This window comes from Halichoerus grypus, chromosome 1, assembly GCF_964656455.1.
Source record: "Halichoerus grypus chromosome 1, mHalGry1.hap1.1, whole genome shotgun sequence".
In the NCBI taxonomy this organism is placed as follows: domain Eukaryota; kingdom Metazoa; phylum Chordata; class Mammalia; order Carnivora; family Phocidae; genus Halichoerus; species Halichoerus grypus.
In genome coordinates this window covers 111,869,677-111,894,252 of record NC_135712.1, presented here as the reverse complement: position 1 = coordinate 111,894,252, position 24,576 = coordinate 111,869,677, and the positions used below count along the sequence as shown (strand labels likewise).

General features: G+C 42.9%; 1 protein-coding gene across 4 annotated transcripts in view; it reads left to right on the top strand.

Moving 5' to 3' along the window:
- GYG1 (glycogenin 1) overlaps positions 1–21,660 on the top strand; it is a 72,583-nt gene extending 50,923 nt beyond the window's left edge. For 3 of the 4 annotated variants that reach the window (XM_036115632.2, XM_036115633.2, XM_036115635.2), the window contains exons 5-8: positions 4,953–5,079; positions 18,309–18,528; positions 20,474–20,524; positions 20,787–21,660. In XM_036115632.2, the coding sequence (XP_035971525.1) occupies positions 4,953–5,079; positions 18,309–18,528; positions 20,474–20,524; positions 20,787–20,960 (572 nt within the window). In that variant the 3' untranslated portion in view covers positions 20,961–21,660. The remainder of the gene's footprint in view (positions 1–4,952; positions 5,080–18,308; positions 18,529–20,473; positions 20,525–20,786) is intronic. The other variant, XM_036115634.2, reaches the window with a different exon arrangement.
- Positions 21,661–24,576: the final 2,916 nt, after the last annotated feature.

Sequence of the window (24,576 nt, the reverse complement as noted above, 5' to 3'; positions counted from 1 at the left end):
AGATGTTTTCTATAGAAATGACGGTGCAAGTTGCATTCTCCGATTGAAAAAAAAGTCATTCCCTAGTTCTGACTCTAAACCAGTGCTTCACATATTCTAATATGCAAAGAAATCACCTAGGGATTAAAATGTGGATTCTGATTCTGTAGGTCTGGGTTGGGGCTTAGCATTCTGCATTTCTGTCAAGCTCCCAGGTGATCCCTGTGGTGCTAAAACCTGGACCACTTCGAGTAGGACGAGTAGGACGAGTCTAGAGGCAACATTCCTGTGACTGAGCTCCTAGGGTTCATGTTTAAACCAGAATTGACCCACCCTCCCTGCTATCCACAGGAGGTAGGCCAACTGCCAGCAAACTATGGAAGGGCACAAAACAAATGCACTCATATGAAAGACAGCACTCCCCTCCATTTCTGTCTTATAAAATAGAGTTTTTGATGAATGCTGCTATGTGTCTATGGTTACCAGTTTCATGACCTTGCTCAAAAGACCTGGAAAAGACTGGGTGGTTGTAAGGTTATTACTATACTTGGGCAGCCAGGTGGAAGGATGAGGCAGAATCTGATATTTGCTTTTGTTTGCAAAACAGGTGCCATGTGTCCCTTGTCCCATTTCCTTTCTGTCTCTCACCTGTGTTACCACGCCCTGGCCTGATGGATCACAGCTGCTGGCCAGGTCTCCTAATCCTGTTTGTCGGTTCAGAGATGATTGAAATTAGAAGTGTCTTAACCTGTCAGAATAAATAAAACTGCCTCCAGAAGTCTGACTGAAATGTACTGGACTAAAAAGTCCTGGGGGTTTTGTAGTGAAAATTCAGCAGTCTTCATAGCATGAAGCGCAGACATGCTCAGCTTTGAATTGTGCTCTAATTTAGGGACTTCTAAAAAGACGGTATTGATCATGCTACATATAGATTTTTCTGATGAAGTTAAAACATTTGCCTGACCTTGAAACGTGGAATTGTGCATTTGGAAAAAGATGTTTGAAATACTAAACTTAAAAATTATGTAAAAAGCTACAGACTTTCAGGTGATGTTTAATTCTATTTTTAATCCGCAATTTTGGGCTCGAAGTTGACCCTCTGTAGTCACATCATGAGGTCAGCGGCCATGGAACTTTTATGCTCTGTGCTGTCCCCTCCAGAGGCAAGGTCCTTGTTGACTGTTTAAGGATTTGCCAGTTGAATGGGACGACTGACAGGTCTTCCCTGCCCGTTTCACCTCTTGCTTGTTTCCTGTCCCACCGGTGCTGCTCGGCCCTGATGTGGCACACGGCTGAGGGACTGATGAGGTTTGTAGGGTACCTGAGGGTAAACGGAAACAGCCTTTGGTGGACAAGGGCAGCTGGCCAGGGGCTTTGAGGGATCAACAGCTCTGACTCCTGTTTCCCGGGATCATCCTGTCCGATTGGGAAGTCCTTCTTTACAACTACTATTCTGACCTTCATGGAATTAGATTTCTTCATTGTCCTACATGTAGTCAGTAGTCCTTTTCAGTGGAATTAATTTTTTTTTTCTGTTTCTGAAAAAACTAGTAGAAAAATGTATATAGCATGATGCCCAGTTTTCCAAAGTTCAGAAACAAGTGAAACTCCCTATGTTGTCTGGGGATACTTATACATGTAAAACCAAGGAAATCAAGACCATTACAAACAAAATTCACCATTAGTAGTTCTGGGGGAGGGGCAGTGGGATTGGATTAGGGAGCCCACATAGAACTTAAACAGCATTGGTAACGTTTGAGTTCTTAAATTTGGGTATTGGGTAGAGTTTTATAATTATATGCTTTATAAACCACACATATTTTTTCTTTTGATAGTATATTTCATAATGAAGATAAATTAACAGGTAAGGGATATTTAGAAAAGGTCTTGGCACAATCTCGCTCTTGCCCGTCATCGTATTATTTTAAAATTATAAAAAGTCAGGGAGAGCATATCTGTAACACCAGTCCCCTTATACAATTACTGTTGTTTCATTTATTTTCTTCCAATCTGAATGTTTATGTTCTTAGTTTTGGTAATGGCGTCTGTCACTGTGTATCTTTATATTGCTTGCTGGACTGATGGTCTTTATAGCCCTTTGTTTTAATGGCTGAATAATATTCCCACAAGTGGTTAGTAGCATAATGTACTAACCATTCCTCTTTGGTGGAATATTCAACTTTTTTCAATTTTTCTGCTATTACAGAACATCTTCAAGTTTCTTGCATTCGTTCCACAAGTAATTTATGTATGTGTAAGGCATTCTGTTATGTGCTAGAATTATAGTAATAAGCAAAAAGCCATAGTCTCTGTCCTTGCGGAATTTAGAATCTAATGGTTAACAGTTCTTGATTATATTTTTGCATTTTAAGCACATTAATCCTCAGACTTTCAAAAAAAACTTTTTTTTTATTTTTGAGAGAATAGTAGATTCACATGCAGTTGTAAGAAACAATATAGAAAGTTCCCATGTATCCTTCACCCAGTTTCCCCAATGGTAACATCTCACATAATTCCACAGACAGGAAATGGACATTGATACAATCCACCAGCTTTATTCAGATTTCAACAGTTTTAAGAGTTTTATGTGTTGTGTGTTTGTCTATGCATATGGGTTTTCTGTGCGCTGTGCAGTTTTATTACGTGTGTAGTTTGGTGTGACCACCACCACAGTCGAGACGGAACAGTTTTGTCACAGGGACCCCCTCATGCTACTCTTGTAGTCATGGCCGCTTCTCCCCCATTCTCTCCCCCTCCTTGACCCCTGACAACCATAAAGCTGTTCTCTATCTTTATAATTTTGTGGTGTAAAGGATGTTATATAAATGGTACAGTAGGACTGGATTTTTTTTCACACAGCATAATTCTCTTGAGATCCATCCAAGTTGCTGTGGGTATGCATAGTTTTTTCCTTTATATTGTTGAGTAATGCTTCATTGTATGGAGGTATCATGTTCCTACACCTGTTGAAGGACATTTGGACTGTTTCCAGTTTTGTGCTATTATGAATAAAGCTGCTATGAACATTTCTTCAACCTTTATTTTGATGATTATACATAAAAGGAAATTAGTAAGACTTCAGGCCTCTGTACCTCAACCACCAGTGTGTATGCCCACATTTGGGGTGTCTTTGTAGAATCCAAAGTAAGCCACTGATTAATGCTATGGTGTTCTGGCTTTAATATTTAATATTTTGTGTCTGAAAATATGTTAATATAGCTAAACTGTTTTTGTTTATGTAACAATGAAGCACATCCTGCCACCATCTTTATTGTCCTTTAGAATTTATGAGGGTAAAATCTTGATTTTCTGTTGAGCTGTTTGTCCCTTGAGGAATGAGGACCCATCTGAGTCTCATAATACAAAGAAGTTGCTCTGTAGACATTTGTTCAATGAATGCCTTTGATCCATAGAGTTGACTGAGGATATTTAGAAAGGATGAGATACACAGAGGATAGATAAGGTACACTTGGGCTTCAAACCGAATGCTTTGATCTTACTCCTTAGTTCCGAATATTAAATAATCTCCAGATTTTTAAAGTCTCTTTCAAAACCAATGAAAACCAAATAATAATGATAGCCAGTTGGGTCTGTTGTGGATTTAGGAAGAAAACTGGGTCTTGGGGCAAAGCAGACTAAGGAGGGAGGTAACTGCTCAGTATAGCAGGCTTGCACTTCAAAAGAGAAGGATTCTCCCTGCCTGCCGTCTCCCATACGCTGTGCTCGCACACTCGTCTGCACGTGCACACACCCCACCCACCTAAGCTGCTGTTTTGCCTTATGGAAGACTCTGGTTCTGTGCATATTTTCTGAAATCTTATGAGCCTAAAACAGAAAGGACATGGGTTATGGAGCAGAATATGTTTTGAGGTGGCTTAGTGACCTCTTTGGTTACTTGTGTGTTTATGATTTAGGTTAGACACTTAGCTGTTTAGATTTTTTTTTTTTAATTTCTTTTGAATGAATGGCCATGGCTGTCACTTTCCGAGGAAGGCATAAAGATCAGCAACCCCCAAGGGCTCAGCAAACACTATGCCGTGTGGTTGTGGCTGACCTTGGTCCCAGTGATGACTGACCTGGACCTGTCCAGAGGCTTGGTCAGTGGTAGGAGAATGCACCAGGATGATGTGTCTTTCTGGGCCTCTGTCAATGAGCCAACAGTTGGGGCTCTGGAAGACCATTCCATTATCCCAGTTTGCTCTCTTTTGCTTTTTACCACCCCCACCTGTGCCCCCATAGCTCTTAACATAAAGTCAAAAATCTGGGGATAAAGTCTATAGTCTGAGCCCTGTGTGGTCTGGGGCATGCCTACCTCTCTGAGACCCACCTGGTGCCATGCAGCCCCTTCCCCCATGCCACAGTCCACGTATACAGGCCACCTTCCAGGTCTTTCCACGGCTTCATGTTCCTGCCCACCTCCCTTCTGTGGTACATGCTGTTTGTTCTGCCTGAAACACCATCTGCCCTCCTCCTCTCCCCCTGTATTTGTCAAGCACTCCTGTGTACCCCTTAGATCTTGGCTTCAGTACAGCTTCCTCATGGAAGCCTTCGTGACACATCCCATGTTCTTGAGCCACTTCCACCACATGCCTCGTAGCAGCCAGCCCTTTGCCGTTCCCCTCCCCATCTGTGATGATGCTTATCGAATTATGATTTCCTGGTACCAGTGTATCCCCCCCTCCTCCTGCCCTGCCCCTCATGAAGATGATGACCGTCTCTCTGTTCCCTGTTGACTCTTCAGTGCCTGGCGCAGTGTCTGGCCATAGCAGCTGCTCAGTAAATATTTGTTGAATTCGTGAATTAACTCAGGAAAATGGCCACCCCTAAAATGCCCTTGGTAGGTTTAACACAGAATTTCTTATTTTAAAAATGGAATCTGTACCTATTTTTTAAAGATCCGGTTATGTGTTCCTATAAAATTATTGACCTGTCTTTGAAGTTTATGACTGTAATTCACTTTTTTTTTCTTTCAGGTGGGGACCAGGGTTTACTGAACACATTTTTTAACAGCTGGGCAACAACAGATATCAGAAAACACCTGCCATTTATTTATAACCTAAGCAGCGTTTCTATATACTCCTACCTCCCAGCATTTAAAGCGTAAGTGCAAAGGTTTAACTTGTTGGAGGTGGGCAGGGCAGGGCAGGGGAGTGGGATTTAAAATTTGGGGGGTTCCTCATGGTCATTCTGAGGTCAATAACAGGTGGGAACTTTGAGGGAAGTCTTTCTCTCATGAGAAACATGGCTATAGTGGGGAAAGGCCTTGATGTTATCAGTTACTTTGTTTGGAATAACCCAGAGGGCACTTAAGGAAAAGGTTCCCATTCGCTCCTGGGTGCCAGGCCCTCTGTTAAATCATCCCTGTGTCATGGTCATGAATCCATAGTGGGCACAAACCCAACTTGTGGTTCCTAGTGGCTGCTAAGCTTCAGTTTGCATCCCCCTAAAATGAGGATCTTAACGGCTTTCTCCGTGGTTATTGTGGAGCCGAAGCAAGCTGCCGGCAGCAGTGTGCGGTCCCGGTGCAAAGCAGGGGCTGTGGAGTCCAGCTGCTCAGTTCACACTCTGGAGTAGCTTCTTCCTGGCTGGTTACTCATTACTGAACTTCTCTGCCTCGGTGTCCTCCAAAACTAACTGTGATCATTAAGGGAGGTGGTCCTATGAAGTGGGTAGAAGAGGGCCTGGCCTACACTTAGCACTCAGTAAACGTCAGATTATTAGTCCTTTTTGTTGGAGAGGTGGTCTGGCAGTAAGCGTGATCTCTGAAGCCAGAAAGGCAGGGTGTGTCTTCTCACTCTGACATTTACCTACGCTATGGCTTAGCCTCTGTGCCTCAGTTTATCCATATGCAGAATGACAAGGGGAATCAGACCTACCCTGCAGAGTTGTCATGAGGATGAAGTGAATTCACACAGGCATAAAGTGCTCAGCAGACAGCTTGTTTTTGGCAACATTGCTTGTTTGGCAGTCCCCCTGGGGTGGTTCTAACTCAGCAGTTAATACAACCTACTTGCAGGGCTGGTCTCACTGAGCAGGGCCCGGGCCCTGTTCTTTAGCCTCTGACTCATTTGTGTTGAATGAAGATGATGATTCAGGTTTCTTGAACGGAGGCCAAGCTGTCGGGTTGATCCTGAGACACAGGCGTGAGCAGCCAAGCTCTTCATTGAGTTGGGCTCGGCTCTGCAGTCTCTGTCCCGCATGGGCATTCCTGGGCACGCAGAACACAAAGGGCCTTTCACTCCTCATATTTCATCATCCAGAGTCCTCTCTTTACGTCTCTCACCACAGTAATGAGCACATCTGGCTTTTTGTGGGAGAAGTGTTTCCTTTTCTGTTCTTTTCTGGGCAAACTCTGTCAACATTCCCCCAGATAAGGATTATAAGTGTCTTGTGTTCTTTCCTCCCTAACTGTTCTCTTGACATATGTCTCTGACGTATTATAGCCTCTTGATAGTCCTCCCTCTCTAGAATGAAGCAGGCAAACTCTCAAATATACCAACTGTCCAAGTAACACAAATAGAGAAAGATTCACTATCAAGGGGTGGATTTGGAGAAGCATTTTTTTTTAGCCTCTCTGTCCTTGGCCTTGTCAAGTACCAGCCTGTCTTGCTTGGAAATGTGGGCCTGATTCTTTCATTCTTATTGCCTCATAACGAACCCTGCAACTTTGAACAGTGCTCCTGCCAACCATGATAGCTCGATCCCCCAGAACTGAATTTGTGATAATAGGGAAGTTGGTTAACGTAATTGACTAGACTCCATTGAGCAAGCAAAAAGATGAGGGCGAAGGAGAAAGAATCATTACTAGTCTGAGCAATTCTACCCACCATTCCACTTAATTCTGCCCACAGTGAGCATGTGTCCTGGGATGAATATGTTGGGGAGACGTGAATCTGATCTCCTTCCAGTTGGTCTCAGTTCCCAAACAGAGTCAACTCTAGTGTTTAGAGCATTTGTGTTTTTCATGTAATGTGGCCCCCGGTGCCTAGCAACTCTCTCCCCTATGGTTCATTTGGACTCCATCTGATTTTCACCATAACACCAAAATTGAACACATTGCACCTTTCAGTGATCACCTGGTTTGCGCAGACACTGCATTTATTTTGTTTTGACAAGAACAAGCAGCAGGTAGAGCAGAGTTATGGTTTTCTTTTGGCAGGGCGGGGGGGGGGGGAGGGAGGTAGACTTATTTGTCAGAACCAGGGCCCCCTCTCTCCAGAACCCAGTTGTTTTTATATCCTCTGAATGAATTTCCCAGAAAAATAGTTTGAGATCTAAATGACCAGAATGGTTAGGATGGTTTCTTCTTCCCGGCTCAACAAATTAGTGCTAATTTTGGAAATCTTCTTGGTTTATTGCCATAACCATAGAGCATATGACACACTGGGGAGGTTGGGAGCAGCTCCCTCCACTAGCTTGCCGTTGGCTGGCCCGTGGCCCCACAGGAGCTCCTGCTGCCTCTGTGCAGCCCGCCCTTGGGGGTGTCCACTCTACACTCTGTGATAAGACTTTTCAGAGTGCTGCTTTGTCTCACCCCATTGCTGCCTATTTGGGAATGTTGAAACTCCATCAAAGAACTCCTTTTTCCCTTCCCTCTGCCAGAAAATGCCTTTGTTTTTCTTGCAGAGATCCATCTCCAGAGAGATTTTTCATACCACTGGGAAGGGCTCAAAAGACAGTTCTATTCCTTTTTTTTGTTTCAAGTGAATGTAAAATTATGACCCAGATCTTTTAAGCTGAAGTAGATGATCATGAACGTTTGGGTTGCAATACCTACTCCATAGATTGCCCTGTGGACCTCTGGGAGCTCATCATGAATGTGATGCTCCATTGCTGGGCTCAGAATCACCTTACGGGTCTCCAGGACTTAGTGGCCCTGTGGCGTGCTGGCCTTCCCTAGGACAGCATGTGGGTGGTGGCAGGTAGAGTGAGAAACTGGGGAGCGGTTCAGAACAACTTGGGCTTGGCGGAACAAGTGAGAATTTGTCTTACCAGCTCCAAGCAACCCTGTGCCATGAGGTCACCAAGGCAGTATTTAGATGCCCCAGAATCTTAGAACCGTAGACATCTTAAAACACATGCTGCACTTAGAACAGTGTGGCCTTGCTGTTTTATGTGAAGTTTTTGCTAAAGGATGGCCTAATGTGAATCTTATTTGGCATGAATTTGAGCCATGAAGGCAGCATTTCTAATGCCTTACTCGACATACCATTTGGATAGAACAAAACCTAAAGGAAACACTTAATAGTTCTATCACTTTGAATGAATACTCAGACATAGCTTCTTTTTTTTTTTTTTTTTTTTAAAGATTTTATTTATTTATTTGACAGAGAGAGAGACAGCGAGAGAGGGAACACAAGCAGGGGGAGTGGGAAAGGGAGAAGCAGGCTTCCTGCCGAGCCGGGAGCCCGATGTGGGACTCGATCCCGGGACTCCAGGATCATGACCTGAGCCGAAGGCAGTCGCTTAACCAACTGAGCCACCCAGGCGCCCCAGACATAGCTTCTGAAAAACAAAATTAGTCCTATTTTCTGTAATAGAAGATCCTCTTTAACACAGCATAATTTGAGAGCTAAAATGCTTGATTTAGTAACTTTTAAGGTAATTTGTAATATATGAATTGAGAAACAAGTTCAAAAATGCATTTCTTAATGAAATAATATTTCTGCAAGTGCCTAGCATAATGATTAGGACATAGTAGGCTGTTAGTCAATACTAGTTTCTTTTCCGTTTTCTTCATCTAGAGGGCCTATTTTATTCACGTAGTTTAGAATCTGGCTTGTGCATAGCGCTAGGCAAAATCTCATCAGCCCTTTTAAAAATCAGTCATTTAGCTCCATTTTAGCTTTATAATCTATCTACTGAGTAAAAGCTGTTTATAGCATTTTGTGCCATATAAAAGGGGCCCAAAGCCAAGAGAACGAGTTCTCTGGTATTGCTTCAAATTGCCAAATTAATTAGTGCTATTGATGACTCCAGAGCTTGTTTTACCAAATAATTTCAAAAATAACTTTATCTAAAATTTTTACTTGAGTTCAGATACGATCTGAGACCTGGCCTGGCCTAGTCTCAGATAGTGGGTCTAAAAACCTAAAAGATTTCTCTCCATTTGCTTTAAATTCTTCTGAGGATATTTGTATCCACTGTTTCTTTTTCAGGAATGTGGCTTATTCACTAAGGTCTTATCAAACCTCTTTAAAATCCATATTTTCCAAAAATGAAATGAACCTTCGGCGTCCTGAATTCTGTTGTTCTTGTGTATTTCTGATTTGATTTTTTTTTTCCTTGACCCCTAAGACACCCTTGGGTCCAGCTCCCCACCGTGACTATTGTCACTGAAGCCGTAGCCTTTCTGTGTTCGTTACTGTCACATTCTTAACATCTTCACCTAAAACCCTGAGGCCTCGTAGTTTGGCTCCGTCTTATTTCTTCAGCTGTCTGTCCACTCACCTGTTTGGTTGGCTGGCAGGCCCGCAGCTCACAGAAGGCGCACAGCTGGACGAGGGAACTCTCATCTAATCAGCCTGCGACTTCCTGCATGTGGAGAGTTGCCCGGATGTCGTGTGGCACGGGCTGTTGTGATTTGCGTGTGGGAGGAGGATCCAGCTGTGGTTGCCCGGCTGTCTTGTTCCTCCTTCATGGGTGTCAGCAATGCCTGTTGGGCCCCAGGGCCCCCGTGGCCAGGATGGCCACCTGGTCATTCCAACCTCCTCTCTGTTTATCAGGTGATGTGTCTGTCCTCCGTTCTTCCTGCTGCCTTTTCCCCTCCCCTACCTCAGCCCTTAGCGCCCAGGGGAAAGCTTCCCCGTGAGACCGAGCCCAGACATTAGAGGCCACCCTGGCAGTGGGCCCAAAGGGCACGAGGAGTGATATCCCCATGGCAGAGGTCTGAGTGAGAAATGCCTTCAGGAGGAGATGGAGCTCGTGGGAGGGAAAAGCGTGTGGATTGAGTGGAAGACCATCCTCCGGGTCTCAGACTGCTGGGCTGCAGACTCCCTTTGTCCCACAGATATGTTTTGTCTCCCTTACATAGTTTTTTTTTTTTTACTCAGGTGCCAATGCTTAAAAATCAGGGAATTTCACATGAAACCTAGATTTTCAACTTCTTTAAAAAAAAAAAAAAAAAGATATTTGGAGAAAGATGTCCAGTGACTGTTACAGGTTTGGGGCCTTAAGCAATTGGAAAGATGGGGGCAAGCAGGTTTGTGGAGGCAGGGTTTGACCAGAGATGGATTGAATGTATCCAGTTTGGGATGCATTAAGCTTGAGGTGCCTGTGAAGCATCCTAGGGAAAATGGGGACTAGGGAAGTTGCTGTAAGAGTGGGGAGTTGAGGATAGAGGTCCAGGTGAGACAGACCTATGGGAGTGTCAGCACAGAAGTGCTGTTTATAGCCATGAGACAGGATGATGTCACCCAGAGAGTGACTGTGATAGAAGAGTCCTGAGCAACTGAGCCCTAAAACAGGAAAATGTGGAGAGGCAGGGCCCTGAGATGGAGAAGAGTAAGGCAAGAGGAGACCCAGGAAGGTGAGGTGCTGCATAAGCCAGCCAAAGAAAACATTCCTGGGGGAAGAGAGGGACACATCTGTGTCAGATGCTGTTGAGAATTGGCACTGACCTAGAATGTGGAAGTCACTGGGTGACCTTGACAAGAGCATGTCTCGTGGAGTGGTGGGAGGAAGCCTGATTGAAGTGGGTCCAAGAGAATGGAGAATCAGAGAACATGAATGTAGAAAACTCTTCTGAAGCATTTTCTTTAAGAGGGAGCAGAGAAATGGGCTGGTAGCTAGATAGGGATATAGGATCCAGAGAGGGTAGCATAAGTTGTTTGTTTTTTTGTTTTTTTTTTTTTGTTTGTTTTTGAAGATGGGAGAAGTTATGGCATAATGGTATATTGATGGGAATGATCAAGAAGGGCAAGAGAGAGTGCACTAACAATGCAGAAGACTGAAGGGGGACTTACTGAAGTCAGGTCCTGGAGTAGCTGAAAGGGGATGTGTCCTGGTACGCAAGTGGAGAGGTTGGTGTCAGGTAAGAACCAGGACAGTTCGTTCTTGTAACGTGAAGGAAGGCAGAGTGTGTAGACACAGATGAAGGTAGATGGGCATATTTTTTGGTTGAGTGAATGAATGAGCTAGCAGTCAGCCAGGAGGGACTGAGATTGACAGGATGTCCCCAGGAAAGTCTCCATGGTGGCCTGGAGTCGTGGGGTTTCCTTGGCCTACTCTGTGAGGACAGGCCACCCTGGTAGGGGAAGTAGTTGACTAGGTCCTCGTCTAGGTGATTAAAGTCCACGTTTGAGTACTGATGTTATTCTGATTTCTGAGGCATGATCGGGAGGGTTATTTAGCTTGAAAGGCAAGGAAAAATCAGGGGGGTCCCTGGCGGCCACAGTTCTTAGCTGCTGGGTAGCCGCTGTCTTCTGGTGATATACTCGCTTGTGCTCCATGGTCCCGACCCTCAGCAGATCCACTCCTCCTCTGCGTGGCCAGCCCCCCCCCATGACCTTGGGCACTTGTGCTCACAATCCTTGGTGTGTGTAGACCGTGAGTGAGTGGATAAGAGGAGGAATTTGGGGGGTGAGAGGGGAAAGGTAGCTGACTGGTGGTAGGGAAGGGATGGTGCAGGAGTGAGTGGCCATGTGCCAGAGGACATGAGTCATTGAGGTGGGTGGAGGATGACTGGCCAGTGCTGCCATGTTCCCCAGAGAAAGGCTCACAAGCCGTGCTGTGTTTCTTCTTGGTGCCTCACTGAACATCACAAATAAGTTGCTTTGTGAGACGTAAAATGGCTCCTGTGTGCACTGTCACAGGGTAGTTCCTTTTCCGTTCTGAACATGTCTGTAGTCTCATCCACACGTTACAGCTGCTGAACTAGTCATGAAAATCCTATCTGATCTTTTGGTAACATCAGGTCACAGGGATTATTTTAATGGCTAACATAAGCAGTATTATTGCTGGCTCAGGTTCAAACTATGTCTTGTGATCTGGATGTCTCTTTTGAGATTCTGTCAAGTTAAAATTAGAACACTTATTTTAAGAGATGTATGCAAGCTGAGACAAATCCCCATTACTGGGTCAGAATGAATGGTTCTTAGTAATATAGAGACAATTGTAATATGTACCCAATGTTGTTTTGTTTTTTGTTTTCTTTATTCCTGGCTGGTAATTTGGTGGATAAATCAGGCAGTGAGTCAGTGAATCTTCTCATTATCCTTGTTCTGGGTTGAGGTCAGTTGAACTTTAATTCTTTTGACATCAGTATTTCCCCTTCTTATTTGTCAGCTAACCATTTGCCTTCAGCCAGGCAACATAAATTCTGTCTGGTATCCTGAGTTTACCTTCTTATGAGGAATATCCCCGAATTTGCATTTAGGCTAAAATATTCTTTTAAGCAAAAAAGTAATTTCCCTTTTCACTTATGACCTGTTCTCTTATTTCATTTTGATATGGTTATTTTGGATTTCATCAGTAATTGGAGAGTAGTTGGGGCGCCTGGGAATGGCTCAGTCAGTTAAGTGTCCACCTCTTGATCTCTGCTCAGGTCTGAATCTTGGGGTCATGAGTTCAAGACCTGTGTTGGGCTCCATGCTGGGCTTGGAGCCTACTTAATAAAAAAGATAAAATTTAATTTAAAAAAATTGAAGAGTAGAATTGATTAAAATGATAGAAAATGATTTTTAAAAAATTCCTCAGACGGCAGGATTAAGACATAAAAATAATTACATGAAATTCATATCTAGATTAATTGAAATTCTAGATACGAAAACCGTTTGAGACCTTTTGCTCATCTTTTTTGCCAACTGTTTTATTATGAAAGCTAATAGAGCAAGCCCTTCAGGCTCCTTTGCTGTGTGAATAAATACTGTTCTGTGTGTACAGTTAGAGCGCAGTTGTATAGTTTTACCCATATAACTCACAGACCTTCGTAGAAGGTGGCCAGTGTTAGGCCTGCCGGTACCCCTGGAGCAGCCCTAGGTGATTTCCAGAACATCGTTGTGTGTGACTACCTTACGCAAAACTGCAAGTCTGTCTTCTCTTCCCCTCCCCGCTTCCTATCAGAGCCCCGTGTCTCCCATTAGCAGCTGCCTTACCTTGCACCCTGCCCCCATCCTCCCACCCTCAGAGGGCCTATGGGTTGGCCAGAACCTTCCACGTTCAGTGACTCACCCAGGGTTGTGCTTCTCATAAAGAATTCTTGCTCTAAAACTTGTTTTTCTCCTACCCCGACTCATTTCCATAGATCGGTTTGGTGTGTGGCAGTTAGGTTAAAGGAATACCTTGATACCTAAAAAAAAAAAAAAAAAAAAAAAAAGCCCATTCTTGACGGTACACAAGTAGGGCTAACCATGGCCTTGAACCCATGACCTCTGAAGCCTGCGCACGACTGCTGCATGCCCCAGCATCTTTCTTACTACTTCTCTCCTGCCTCTCTCTGCCGTCACACTCCTGAATCCTCATGAGCTCTTTCTGGTCGGCCCCTCGGTACCCCCAGCTGCAATAGAAACATTATGCATTTTATGATTTGTTTTTGTTTTGTTTTTTTTGATTTGTTTTGTTTTTGCTGAAACTTGGGTAGCTGTTGGGTGGTTACATCACATCTCTACAATCCCGCTCGCTCTCGTCCCCCCGCCCCCCTTACTGGCACCAAGGAATTTCTCAACTTCAGGCACAAAGGGCAGTTCCATCCACATTTAGGACCCCTTATGATCTCCATTTCTGCCTCAAACAGGCTTATCAAGGACTTTCTTCAAACTAGGACTGCCCTGTCTATGAAAGGACTATCCAGTGGATACAGTTTTTCTCGGTGTTACGATGGAATAGGTAAAGAAGGTAATCTTGAGGAGGAAGGATCCTTCCTCTAGCCACAGAGGGCATCAGTGATGTAGATACGGAGACACTCAGGGATCGTGGCTTCCCGAAGGTGCAGCCCAGGCCTGAGCCACAGTGCAGTGCAGGCGGTGGACTGTCCCCAGATGGTGTTTCTGTTGACATGCGAGGGGAAGGCATTGAGCCACGTGGGGTGGCCTCTGACCGGAGGTTGCAGAGACCCCTGACCACCGTGGGGCACAGCCGGACCCAGAGGCCGGAGTGTGTACTCCTGCCGCCAGCAGAGGCAGGGCGCTCTGTCTCGCTGGGCCGTGTTAGCAGCTCTGCAGTGCACCGGACCATCGTGCCCTTCTTCTGCTTCCCCGAGCTCTAAAGTCCCAATTCACGGAGTGGGGTGCTGGAGAGGAGCTGGGGTGGCCCTTAGACACGGTCGAGCATGGTCCACATAGGGGTCAGCTGCTGGTCCTACGCACCACCATCCATTTCTGGTTCTTCTCCCCACCTTTGCCCTACCTTTGTGCAAACTGAACCCTTCTGAGAACAGTCTTTCTTAGGCAGTGCTAAATTGCTTGTTTTGTAGCTTTCTTTCCTATTGGTTACTTTCTTGCTCTGTCCTTGACTATATTTGGAGTATTTCCAGGGCTCCTTAGACACATCCTTTCCACTTTTCAGATTGACCCTCTGTAGATAGAGCATTCATCTCTGAAGTAACAGATGTCACTCTCAGATGATGTCCTTCTAATTCTGGGAGTGTCTTTCAGGAACAGCCTAGTTGTGGTTAAGAACCTTGGCTCTGGAACCAGACTGCCTCCGTGGAATCCCAGCCCTGTCACTCACCAGCCGTGGTCCTAGACAAGTTACTGAACTACTTCATGCCTTGGTTTCCTCATGTACTTGTTTTGGAGATTAACTGGTATATAAACCATGCAATTGTTAGCCAGTGTCTGGGACATGTAAGTACTCAACAGATGTTAGCGACTCCTGTTTAATCGTGTGCAAACTGTCGGGAAGCAGGTTCGAAAGGAATAGAGTTTATGCTATATTCACGTTTTACTTTATTTTAATTAGTACTGTTACCTCTCCTATAATGACTGTAGGACATTCATATTAGGTCTAGGCCAAATCACAGAGTGAAACTTACTGGCCAGTTTTATTCTAGGAGGAGCAAACAAGGAGTCTTGCTCCAGGCAAGATGAGTCAGGAGGAGGAGGTCTGAGAATGTGGAAGCCAGTGCTGTCTTCTGGTCGCGGGCGTGTTTGTATCACAGGCGAGGTAGTGCCTGCCGCCCCCCAAAACACACACAAGTGTCTGGTCTCTGGTACAGGTCCCCCCCGCCCCCCGTCACCACGAGGACGTTTGTCGAAGGCTGTTAGCTTCACCCCGCCATCTTTCCCACGTCTTCTCTGGGCCCCCTTCCCACACAAAGCCCCTTCTGAAAATCCACGCCTGCACTGATCGCTTTGGTGTTTCCGTAGCCCCTCGTGTCCACATTGCCTTGGTAGCCCTGACTCGTTGCCTTGTTTGTGCTGCTCTTCCTTATTTTTATGTTAGAGGACTCCTTTCCCTGTTTGGGTGAAAACCTTTTGGGGTCCTGCACTGACACTATGTAACAGTTGCTTATTTAATTAATAGCCATGTCTGCACAAGTTTTGAGCATTATCCTTTTAAGGATAAAATTGAGAGTACTTGTGTGCATGTGTGTGTGCACACATGTGCGTGGGTGTAAAATATGAAATGAAGAGTCAGCTTGGGGATTTCCGGTATCTATCTCATTTTCAGAAGAAAGGCGCTGTGGTATAGTCCATTACTCTTAGGAGGACATTTACAGTAGGCTCTATTTTTCTTGCATAGTTTTGGAGTGGCGGCATGGTAGGATTGGTAAGAGTGCAGGCTTAGGAGAGAGGCAGAACTGTGCCAGATCCCTTTTCTGCCACCTAATAGCTGTATGGCTCTGGCTGACCCCTGACCTCTAGGAGCCTCCATTAACATGTTAGTAAGATCTACCTTTGCCAGAGTGTTACTATTCCCAGTCATGTCCTTTAAAAAGTTTGGGCCCAGGATGCCTGGGTGGCTCAGTTGGTTAAGTGACTGCCTTCGGCTCAGGTCATGATCCCGGGGTCCTGGGATCGAGCCCCGCATCGGGCTCCCTGCTCAGCAGGAAGTCTGCTCCTCCCTCTCCCTCTCCCTGGGCTTGTGCATGCTCTCACTCGCTCTTTCTCTCTGACAAATGAAAAAAAAAAAAAAATCTTAAAAAAAAAAAAAAAAGTTTGGGCCCCAAACATGGGAAACCCTTAGACAATGATAGCTATGTAATAGGTCTCTGGCATTTAAAAACAAAAAAAAACAAAAAACTTTACAAGATTGGAAAGCTTACATGAATAGAGTTTGCATTATTTCAGTCTGCACATCATGCTCAGCAACTTTGGTTGCCTATAGGATAAATCCACTAAAATCTAACACTTGAACCCAACACCCAAGGAACCATCCCATTTTTCCTTTCCCTATCAGTTTCCTCTTTGGCTGCAGTGGGAGTACCCTCGGTCTAACTCACATACACTCACCTGATACTTGCTCTCCCCTGCCTAGAATTCTCTGTATCACCAGCTACCCAGCTCCTGTCTGTTGCACAAGCTTTAAGTCTCTGCTCCACGAAACCTACCTTTCATGACCACCCTGCCTCTGCATTCCCGGAGCACCCACTGTTCCCATATTTCTTTTGGCACTTGTTGTATTCACCTTTATTATTTGGTTTTATGTACATAGATTTCCTCCCAGCCAGAAAATGACCACTCTTAATTCTTTTTTTTTTAAGAAATTATTATGAAATATAGTATATATACAAAAGGGTATATATAAAAAAATGTGCTTTTTTTTTTTTTTTTTTAAATCCAAGAAATGGAACACAATCAGTACCTTACAACCTGTCTGTCCCTTCCCCATCACGGCTTCCCCTTTCCCCCAGAGATAACCAACATCATGACACTGACATTGAATACAGTTTTCTACTCTTTATTTTTTTTTAAGATTTTATTTATTTATTAGAGCATGAGCATGAGCAGAGGGAGAAGCAGAGGGAGAGAAAGGGAGAAGCAGACTCCCCACTGAGCAGGGAGCCCAATGTGGGGCTTGATCCCAGGGCCCTGGGATCATGACCTGAGCCAAAGGCAGATGTCCAACCCACTGAACCACCTAGGCATCCCCAGTTTTCTACTCTTTAAATAGTACTTTTTTTTTGTTTTGCCCTATGTAAATGGATTCTTATGTATGAATTTCTATTTGAAAATTTTCAGCATGTTTAAAAAAGTCACCCATTTGCTGCATGATGTGTGTGTAGCTATCATTTTATTTTCACTGCTATATTGTATTCCATGATCTGAATATACCAGAAGTTGTCCTTTAAAAATGATAAAATGGACAAATAACTATAAAATCTCAGTGACATTCAATAGTAAGTATATATTTCTTACTCATATGTTGGTGGCTAGGCTGGAGCAGCTCTGATAATCTCAGCAGGGTTTGGAGCCACAGCTTTGATCCACATCTGCTCCGTGGGTCTCATCCATTCTTCTGTTGACAGAGGTCTCTCAGAGAGAGGGACCAGAAACAAGCAGGCCTGGCTTGCTTTTTTTTTTTTCTTTCTTTTCTTTCTTTCTCTCTCTTTCTTTCTCTCTCTCTCACTTTTTTTTCCTTCTCTTCTTTTTCCTTCTTTCCCTTTCTTTCCCTTTTCTTTCCTTTCTTTTTCCTCCTTTTTCCTCTTTCTTTTTCTTTCCTCTTTCTTTCCTCTTTCTTTCCTCTTTCTTTTTCTTTCTTTCTTTCCCTTCTTTCTTTCTTTCCCTTCTTTCTTTCTTTCCCTTCTTTCTTTCTTTCCCTTCTTTCTTTCTTTCTTTCCCTTCCTTCCTTCCCCTTTTTTCTTTCCCTTCTTTCTTTCTGACACACTGTTACTTCCTCCCACATTTCCTTGCAAAGGCAAGTTCTGAGAGCGTGCCCAATTATCAGTGAGGTAGGAAAGTGTATTCCCCCTGTGGAGATTGGGAAAAGGAGTGAACACTTGCTGAACAGGCTTAACCTACTAAGATATGGTCATATGGGTGGTTTTTAGTTATGACTGTTTCAAACAGCACTGCTGCTATGAACATTTTGATGACATCTGCACGTAGGTAAGAGCTTCTGTCGGGTCTGTGCCGAGGAGCTGAGCTTCCAGGTCAGAGGTGTGAGTATTTTCAGTGTCACTAGGTAATACCGAATGGTTTTCCAAGTGGTTGTACCTTTCCAACCACAGTGGATTGGTGTTTTGGTTGTTGCCCTGACCCACTGCTACTTTTGGATTTTTGTATGTATTTAACACACAACTGAATAATTTCAAAAATCTATGTAAAACTTTTTTCAGTGAGCTCAAGTTCTTTTCCGACCACTACTTCCAGTGGAAGGTGCATCGTTAAGGCTACCAAACAAAGTGCTCAGAATCCACTAATGGTTTCAACTTTGTGTTCTCTTGGCAGATTTGGGGCAAATGCCAAAGTTGTGCATTTCCTGGGACGAATCAAACCATGGAATTATACTTATGATCCTAACACAAAAAGTGTCAAAAGTGAGTCCCATGATCCCACCATGACTCATCCAGAGTTTCTCAACCTGTGGTGGGACATCTTCACCACCAACGTGTTACCTCTGCTTCAACAATTTGGCCTTGTCAAAGACACCCACTCATGCCTGAATGTGGTAGGTTCTGTTTTTTCTTTCAGGTAATTTAATGCTGTATTTTTTAAAACTTTGGTATACTGGTAGAGGTAGTGTTCAGTGGTACTTTAAACAGAGATCAAATCAGATTTGTAGAAAAAAAAAATGTCCATCGTACAGGGAAGGAATAGTGCCAGCAAAGGCTAAAAGCAGTAGATTCTGTGGCAGATTTCATTAGATCTGGGAGCATAAGAAAGGACTTTAGAGGTGTGTGTGTGTGTGTGTAGCGCACACACACGGATATATGTCCATATCTAGTATGTATAGAATTCTTAGCCCATTGTCCTAAGGTTCTGAGATTATTCTTAAAGTATAAAGAATGCCTTATTTCATGTGTTAGAAACTACAAACATTTAAATATACATATTTATTTTTTCCATCTGCTTGGAAGAATGTATTTTCAGTGAACATTTTAATAACATGTGAAAACAAACACTTGCAAAAACAGATACTTTTCTAGGATTATTTTGGTTTGCCATGCTCGTGCTCTTACGGTTACATAGAATCTTGAAAAAAGAAATCTCCTTGTAAGAGGAAGATGACATTAACATTTACAACAGCAACTTGCTTAGCCTCTTTTCTGACTTTAAATGTCTTCCTCTGAGGTTGGTTCTTTTGGAAGAATTGGAAAGAGGATGAGAAGTTACACTTCTGTGCTACATATTAAGATATAAAGAATTAAACTGAGTGGGTGAATTACAATCAAGTCTAACTGATCAGTTAATTACCTTGCTATAATTATAAGAGGCTATAAGGTTGTAAGAGATCCTCTTCTTTGCCATGGTAGAGATTTTAGCCATTTCACTTAATAGCACTTGTACCAATATATAAAATGGAGAAAGGGAAAAATAACACTAACATTCTTACTTTAATTGTTTTACATGGACCATGAAATAATACTTGTACAGTACTCGCAACATTGCCTGGCACATAGTGCGTAAGGAAAGCTAGTTGTTATTATGTAACCCTTACAACTACTTTGTCAAGTCAGTGTTATTGTTAATATGCCCTTTTATATATTAAAATTAAGTGAGGCTTAAAGAAGTTAAATAACTTCTCTTAGTTATATAACATACTCATCAAAAGCAGAATTGGGACTCAAATCTAGGTCTGCAAGACTGTTACCTTCTGAACAGTATCATGAAACAGAGAATTCTGGAAGAACATCCCAATATCATTGCTGTTGCAAGTGGAAGCAAAGGCAGGGCTAATCCAGGGTAAGGACTTATGTTGCTTCAGCTATGAAACCACCCCATGGAATCTGCCCAGATACCTTGGAGTGCCAGTATATTTAAACACCTATATAGACACATATACTCATTTAGCAACAAAAACTGGTAATCAGAAAATTTTGTTCTCCCATTTTCTCTGTTAAAAGCATATCTGTATGCATTCACTCGCCTTCCTTTTTCTCTACTATTTCTAGTACCTTCTCACCTCAGAGCTTTTTGAAGAATAGCTTTGATATTCTTTTATGGTACAATTGAAGTTAATGGCCTTTCTATAAGTAATGAGATTCTAATTTAATGTGGAGTAGGTTTGCTCTATTTCCTGCACATTTCCCTTGTTCCTTCCACAACCCAAGGAGTGAGAATTATGAACCAAGGAAAGGTGATGGGAATTTAAACAGTTGTTCAAGACTTAAGCCAATTAACACGAGCTACGAGAATAGATACTACTTGATAATAAGCTTGAACGGGCAGATAAGTTCGGTGCATAGTCTCAAACCATTTAGCTCTCGCTTTTATAACGTGACAACTTGTGTATGTGGTGTGGCTCTCTGGTTAGGTGCTTTCTGAAGTTTAGCCTCTGAAGTATCATTTTGTTTAAGTTCTCAACCTTTCAGAGCCCACACAGATCGAGAATTGATCGTGAGACTGTGTTCCCTTGTCCGTCCATCTTACACTTTCTAATGAACTGTTTGCAGCTTTCAGACTTGGTCTATACACTGGCTTTCTCTTGTGGCTTCTGTAGAAAGGTATGCAGAACTTAAACATTAACCCTAATTACTTTGTTCTCCCGATGTTTTCACTGAGTCAAGAAGTCTTCATTTCGTTAGGAATAAATCATATGACCCTTGTATTTCTGTGTCTTTTGTTTGTTTCATGTAATACTTTTCAGTTTTTGCTACTTTGCATGATAATTCATCCTGGCTTTTCTCACCGTCAACTTACTGCATTCCTTAAAAACAGTCTGATTTTCAGCTCTCAAGGAGTCTCTGATTATGCTCTCCTTTTTAGGAAGGAGTCTCAGGAGCCATGTCACACCTGTCCGTCGGGGAGACCCCGGCTGCAGCACAGCCTTTTGTGTCCTCAGAAGAACGGAAGGAGCGGTGGGAACAGGGCCAGGCTGATTACATGGGAGCAGATTCCTTTGACAACATCAAGAGGAAACTTGACACTTACCTCCAGTAGAAACACTGCCATTTCCCCACGGACACATCAACTTCACAGGCCCTTGTTTCAGATACTTAGTGTCTAGATCTGGGTTAGGAAAGGCCTGTTACACTTGCTAGAAGCTTTGCTAGAATTCATCAGATGAGGGGATTTTGCAGGACAACGGGGGAGAACTGGGCAAAAGTTGTGAAGTAGCAGTTCTGTCATGTGGGCAGCATTCTGCTTTTTAACCCCAGGCTTATTCATTATTCAGCTCATGTGTTGGAAGTTCTTAATTTTGCTGATGGCCAACATATGCGGTGGTAAGGGAAGCTCAAGCTAATTAAGATGGCTATACGTATTGACTGTAAGAACGTGCCAGGGCGGGCTCTAAACCAGTCTCCCTTCAGAACGGGACAAGGTATCTCTCTTGCGCGCTTGCACGTTGTACCTTTCACCAGACCTGCATTTTATTTAGAATTGCCCAGAGACTGCCGGAGTGATTGTAATTCTGCTTTCAGGTGAAGACAGCCTGTAACCCTGCTGAGTGATTCATAAACCTATCAACAAACGGTGTTAACCCATTTTATTTCCTGATTGTAGTGTCTGAAATTGTTCGCCCGTTTTCTATGTACAGTAAGGCAGCATGCTAAAATGCTTTTGTTCGGTTCTGTGCATCTGTAAACAGCAGCGTGCTCTCTGGTGGCACCTTGTATGAAAATAAAGACGTCTTGCCATATCTTGGTTGTCTAATTAAGGGATTCCCACTCCCCTTGAAAAAAATGTATTAGGCAGTTTTTCCTAATTTGTAGAATATGTCAGTGTTTTAAAAACCAGTGTAAAACTTGACACTTGGAATGGGTTTCTAGGTATCTGAAGTATTTCAGTCTAGTGTTCTCCAGTGACAGTGTTGGGTGTGATCGATGGAGGAAAGTGAGATCAAATTTATCTAATCTCTCACATTATATCTCCGTATCAAGTGAGTATTCAGACTTTAGAAAATACAGTGTTAAAATCATCATTGGTTCATTGTCAGTCTCTGGTCATACTTGATAATCTTTCAAGACTGTTAGAATCAGTACTGGAACCAGTGACTTCTAGTGTTTTTATCCATGAATTAAAATGATGTTAAGTGTAAAGGATATTTATTAAATGTATAGATGATTCTAGGTTGCAAGGATAGCAAGCCAGCGAAGGGCAGGATCCAGAGTGACCTTTTAAAACCAATGTGAGTAATCTTTCTATTGGGGGGAAGAAAACCAACCAACCAGGAGAGAAGACCATGACCAGAAACTTGAGAGGTTTAATTGGGCAGTAGCTACAATGGCTTTTATGACCTAACTAACCTTCAAGGTCACCCTTCTTTATTTCCACAATATCCTCCTGGTTACACAAGTCAGCCCTATTCAATATGGGTGTGAATGAATACACAGGGATATGGAATCCTGGAGGCAAGAATGGTTAAGGGCCACCTTGGAGGTATCAAGTAAGTGATTTCTGAAGATAAACTACAATTATTTGGACTGGTGGAGGAGTTGCTATAATCGTCAAGTACACTAAGCACTACTGGAGATTTAAGTGCCTCCATGTGTCAGGTGCTGTGGTGCCTCTTCTCAAAATACTCCTAAATCCAAGGATCTCCGCATTGGGGGGATTATCAGGATGCAACCCCATTATAAGTTGAGAGAGATGTGTATATAAAATAAGAAGCCGGTTTCCTGGCATCCTCCAAAGGTAACCAAGGTGATTTGGGGGGGGGATTGTGTTCTAAGCCATAATTATGAATTAGTGAATTTTAATGTAGTTTGTTTCAAACCATTGCAGTTACTCTTAAAGATGATCGAATTGTTGGGGCACCTGGGTGGCTCAGTCAGTTAAGCAGCTGCCTTCAGCTCAGGTCACGATCTCAGGGTCCTGGGACAGAGCCCCGCATCAGGCTCCTTGCTCAGTGGGGAGTCTGCTGCTCCCTCTCTCTCTGCTGTTTCCCCCACTTGTCTCTCTGGCTCGCTCTTTCTGTGTCAAATAAAATCTTAAAAAATGATCTAATTGTTTTACCTTTATGATTTACATTTTAAGAACACTGCTTTTGCAGCTGGTGGAAAATAGCTTGAATTGAGGACAAAAGAGTTGATGGGAAGGACAGTTAGTTTACACTAGTGGTCCTGGAGAAGAGACCGTGGTAATCTAGCATACCTTTCACCAGGATGAAGGCAGTGAAGTTGCTGATGGATTGCATGTGAAGAGTGAGGAAAAAGGAATAACTGAAGATGAGGGGCTTGAGCAACTGAGTCTCCCAACCTTGCTGCTCCCTAAAACACTGGAGACTTAACTGTAAGTAGTTTCTTATGCCTCATCACTTACAAATTCTGATTCAGTAGGTCTTGGTTGAGGCCATAGTGTCTCTGCTTCAAGTAACTACCAGGCAATGCAAAAGACTCTGACCCAAATAACATTTGAGAACCGCTTGATACATGAAGGAGGTATTTATACTAAATGCAACAGGCAATGAGATTTTCGGCCGAAGATGCATGAAGAGGTAAGGTGGTTGTTGCATAGCAGGGGGCTCAACTTCTAATTAAAGTTAAAGCCTTTCCAAAAGACAATCTCAGCTCTTTGAGTCATACAGAAAACATTACCATAAATAACATGTATAAATGTATTTGTGTAGTGTTTACCTTTTTAATGTCACTGAGACTTGGAGCATTAAGCTAAAGTAAGATTTGACTTGTCCTTAAAATAGTCTGCTGTGGTTTGCTTTTTTCTTTATTATTACAAATACACAAATGGATTATAGTCTTTTTATACTTAGGTTAAGTTACTTGATTAACTTATTTCTCTGGGGTTCAGATGCTGAAATTCGACCTCCTTTAAATAAAACTATGTAAGAAAGCAAAAAGAGGAAAGAAAGTTTACTGGGCATTTACATCTCAATTCTATCAATCCTATGATGTATATATGGTATACACATTTTGCAGATAATCAGAGAATAAGGTTAAAAAATTTGCAGATTTTGATTCAAATTTTTGTACTCCAAACCTCAAAGCTATGCTCTGCATTAAAAAAATGTATGGTCAAAACAGACAATGAAATCAGAGAAACCTCTCTATATAACCAGAAATACAAATGCCAGAAATCTGGGGAGTAATACAATGTGTAGTAATATAAGAGCTTTCATTTTGCTATGAAGATAAGGACTGTGGTTTGAAATAGGACTTGGGAAATACCTTTTACAAAGGCTTTCATTAAGAAGGCTGCCTGAAATTACAATATAAAAATAAATGGATAAAATCCCAGGATAGAATTTATTGTGTTTTGGCTGGGACTTGATTCAACTTCTGTACACACGTATCTTACAAGAAGCCTCTATTATCTTGTTTTCAGTGGTTTTAGTGGCCTAGAAGACGCACAACTTCTATTATAGGAGACTATTCTGTGATACTGTGATGTAATCAGGGTCAACACAGACCTATATGGGCAAAGGCTCCTTACACCTTATACAAAGCAGTTCAGTTCTTGTGATCTACTTATTCTGTATTCACTTGTTTCTTGATGTCCAGTCTATCAGCTACCATTTCTCACTACTGTTTGCCTAGAATAAAAATAGGAAGAGAGTCAAATGTTCAGGAAAGGGCTTTTGAATGCTAGTCCTTTTCCA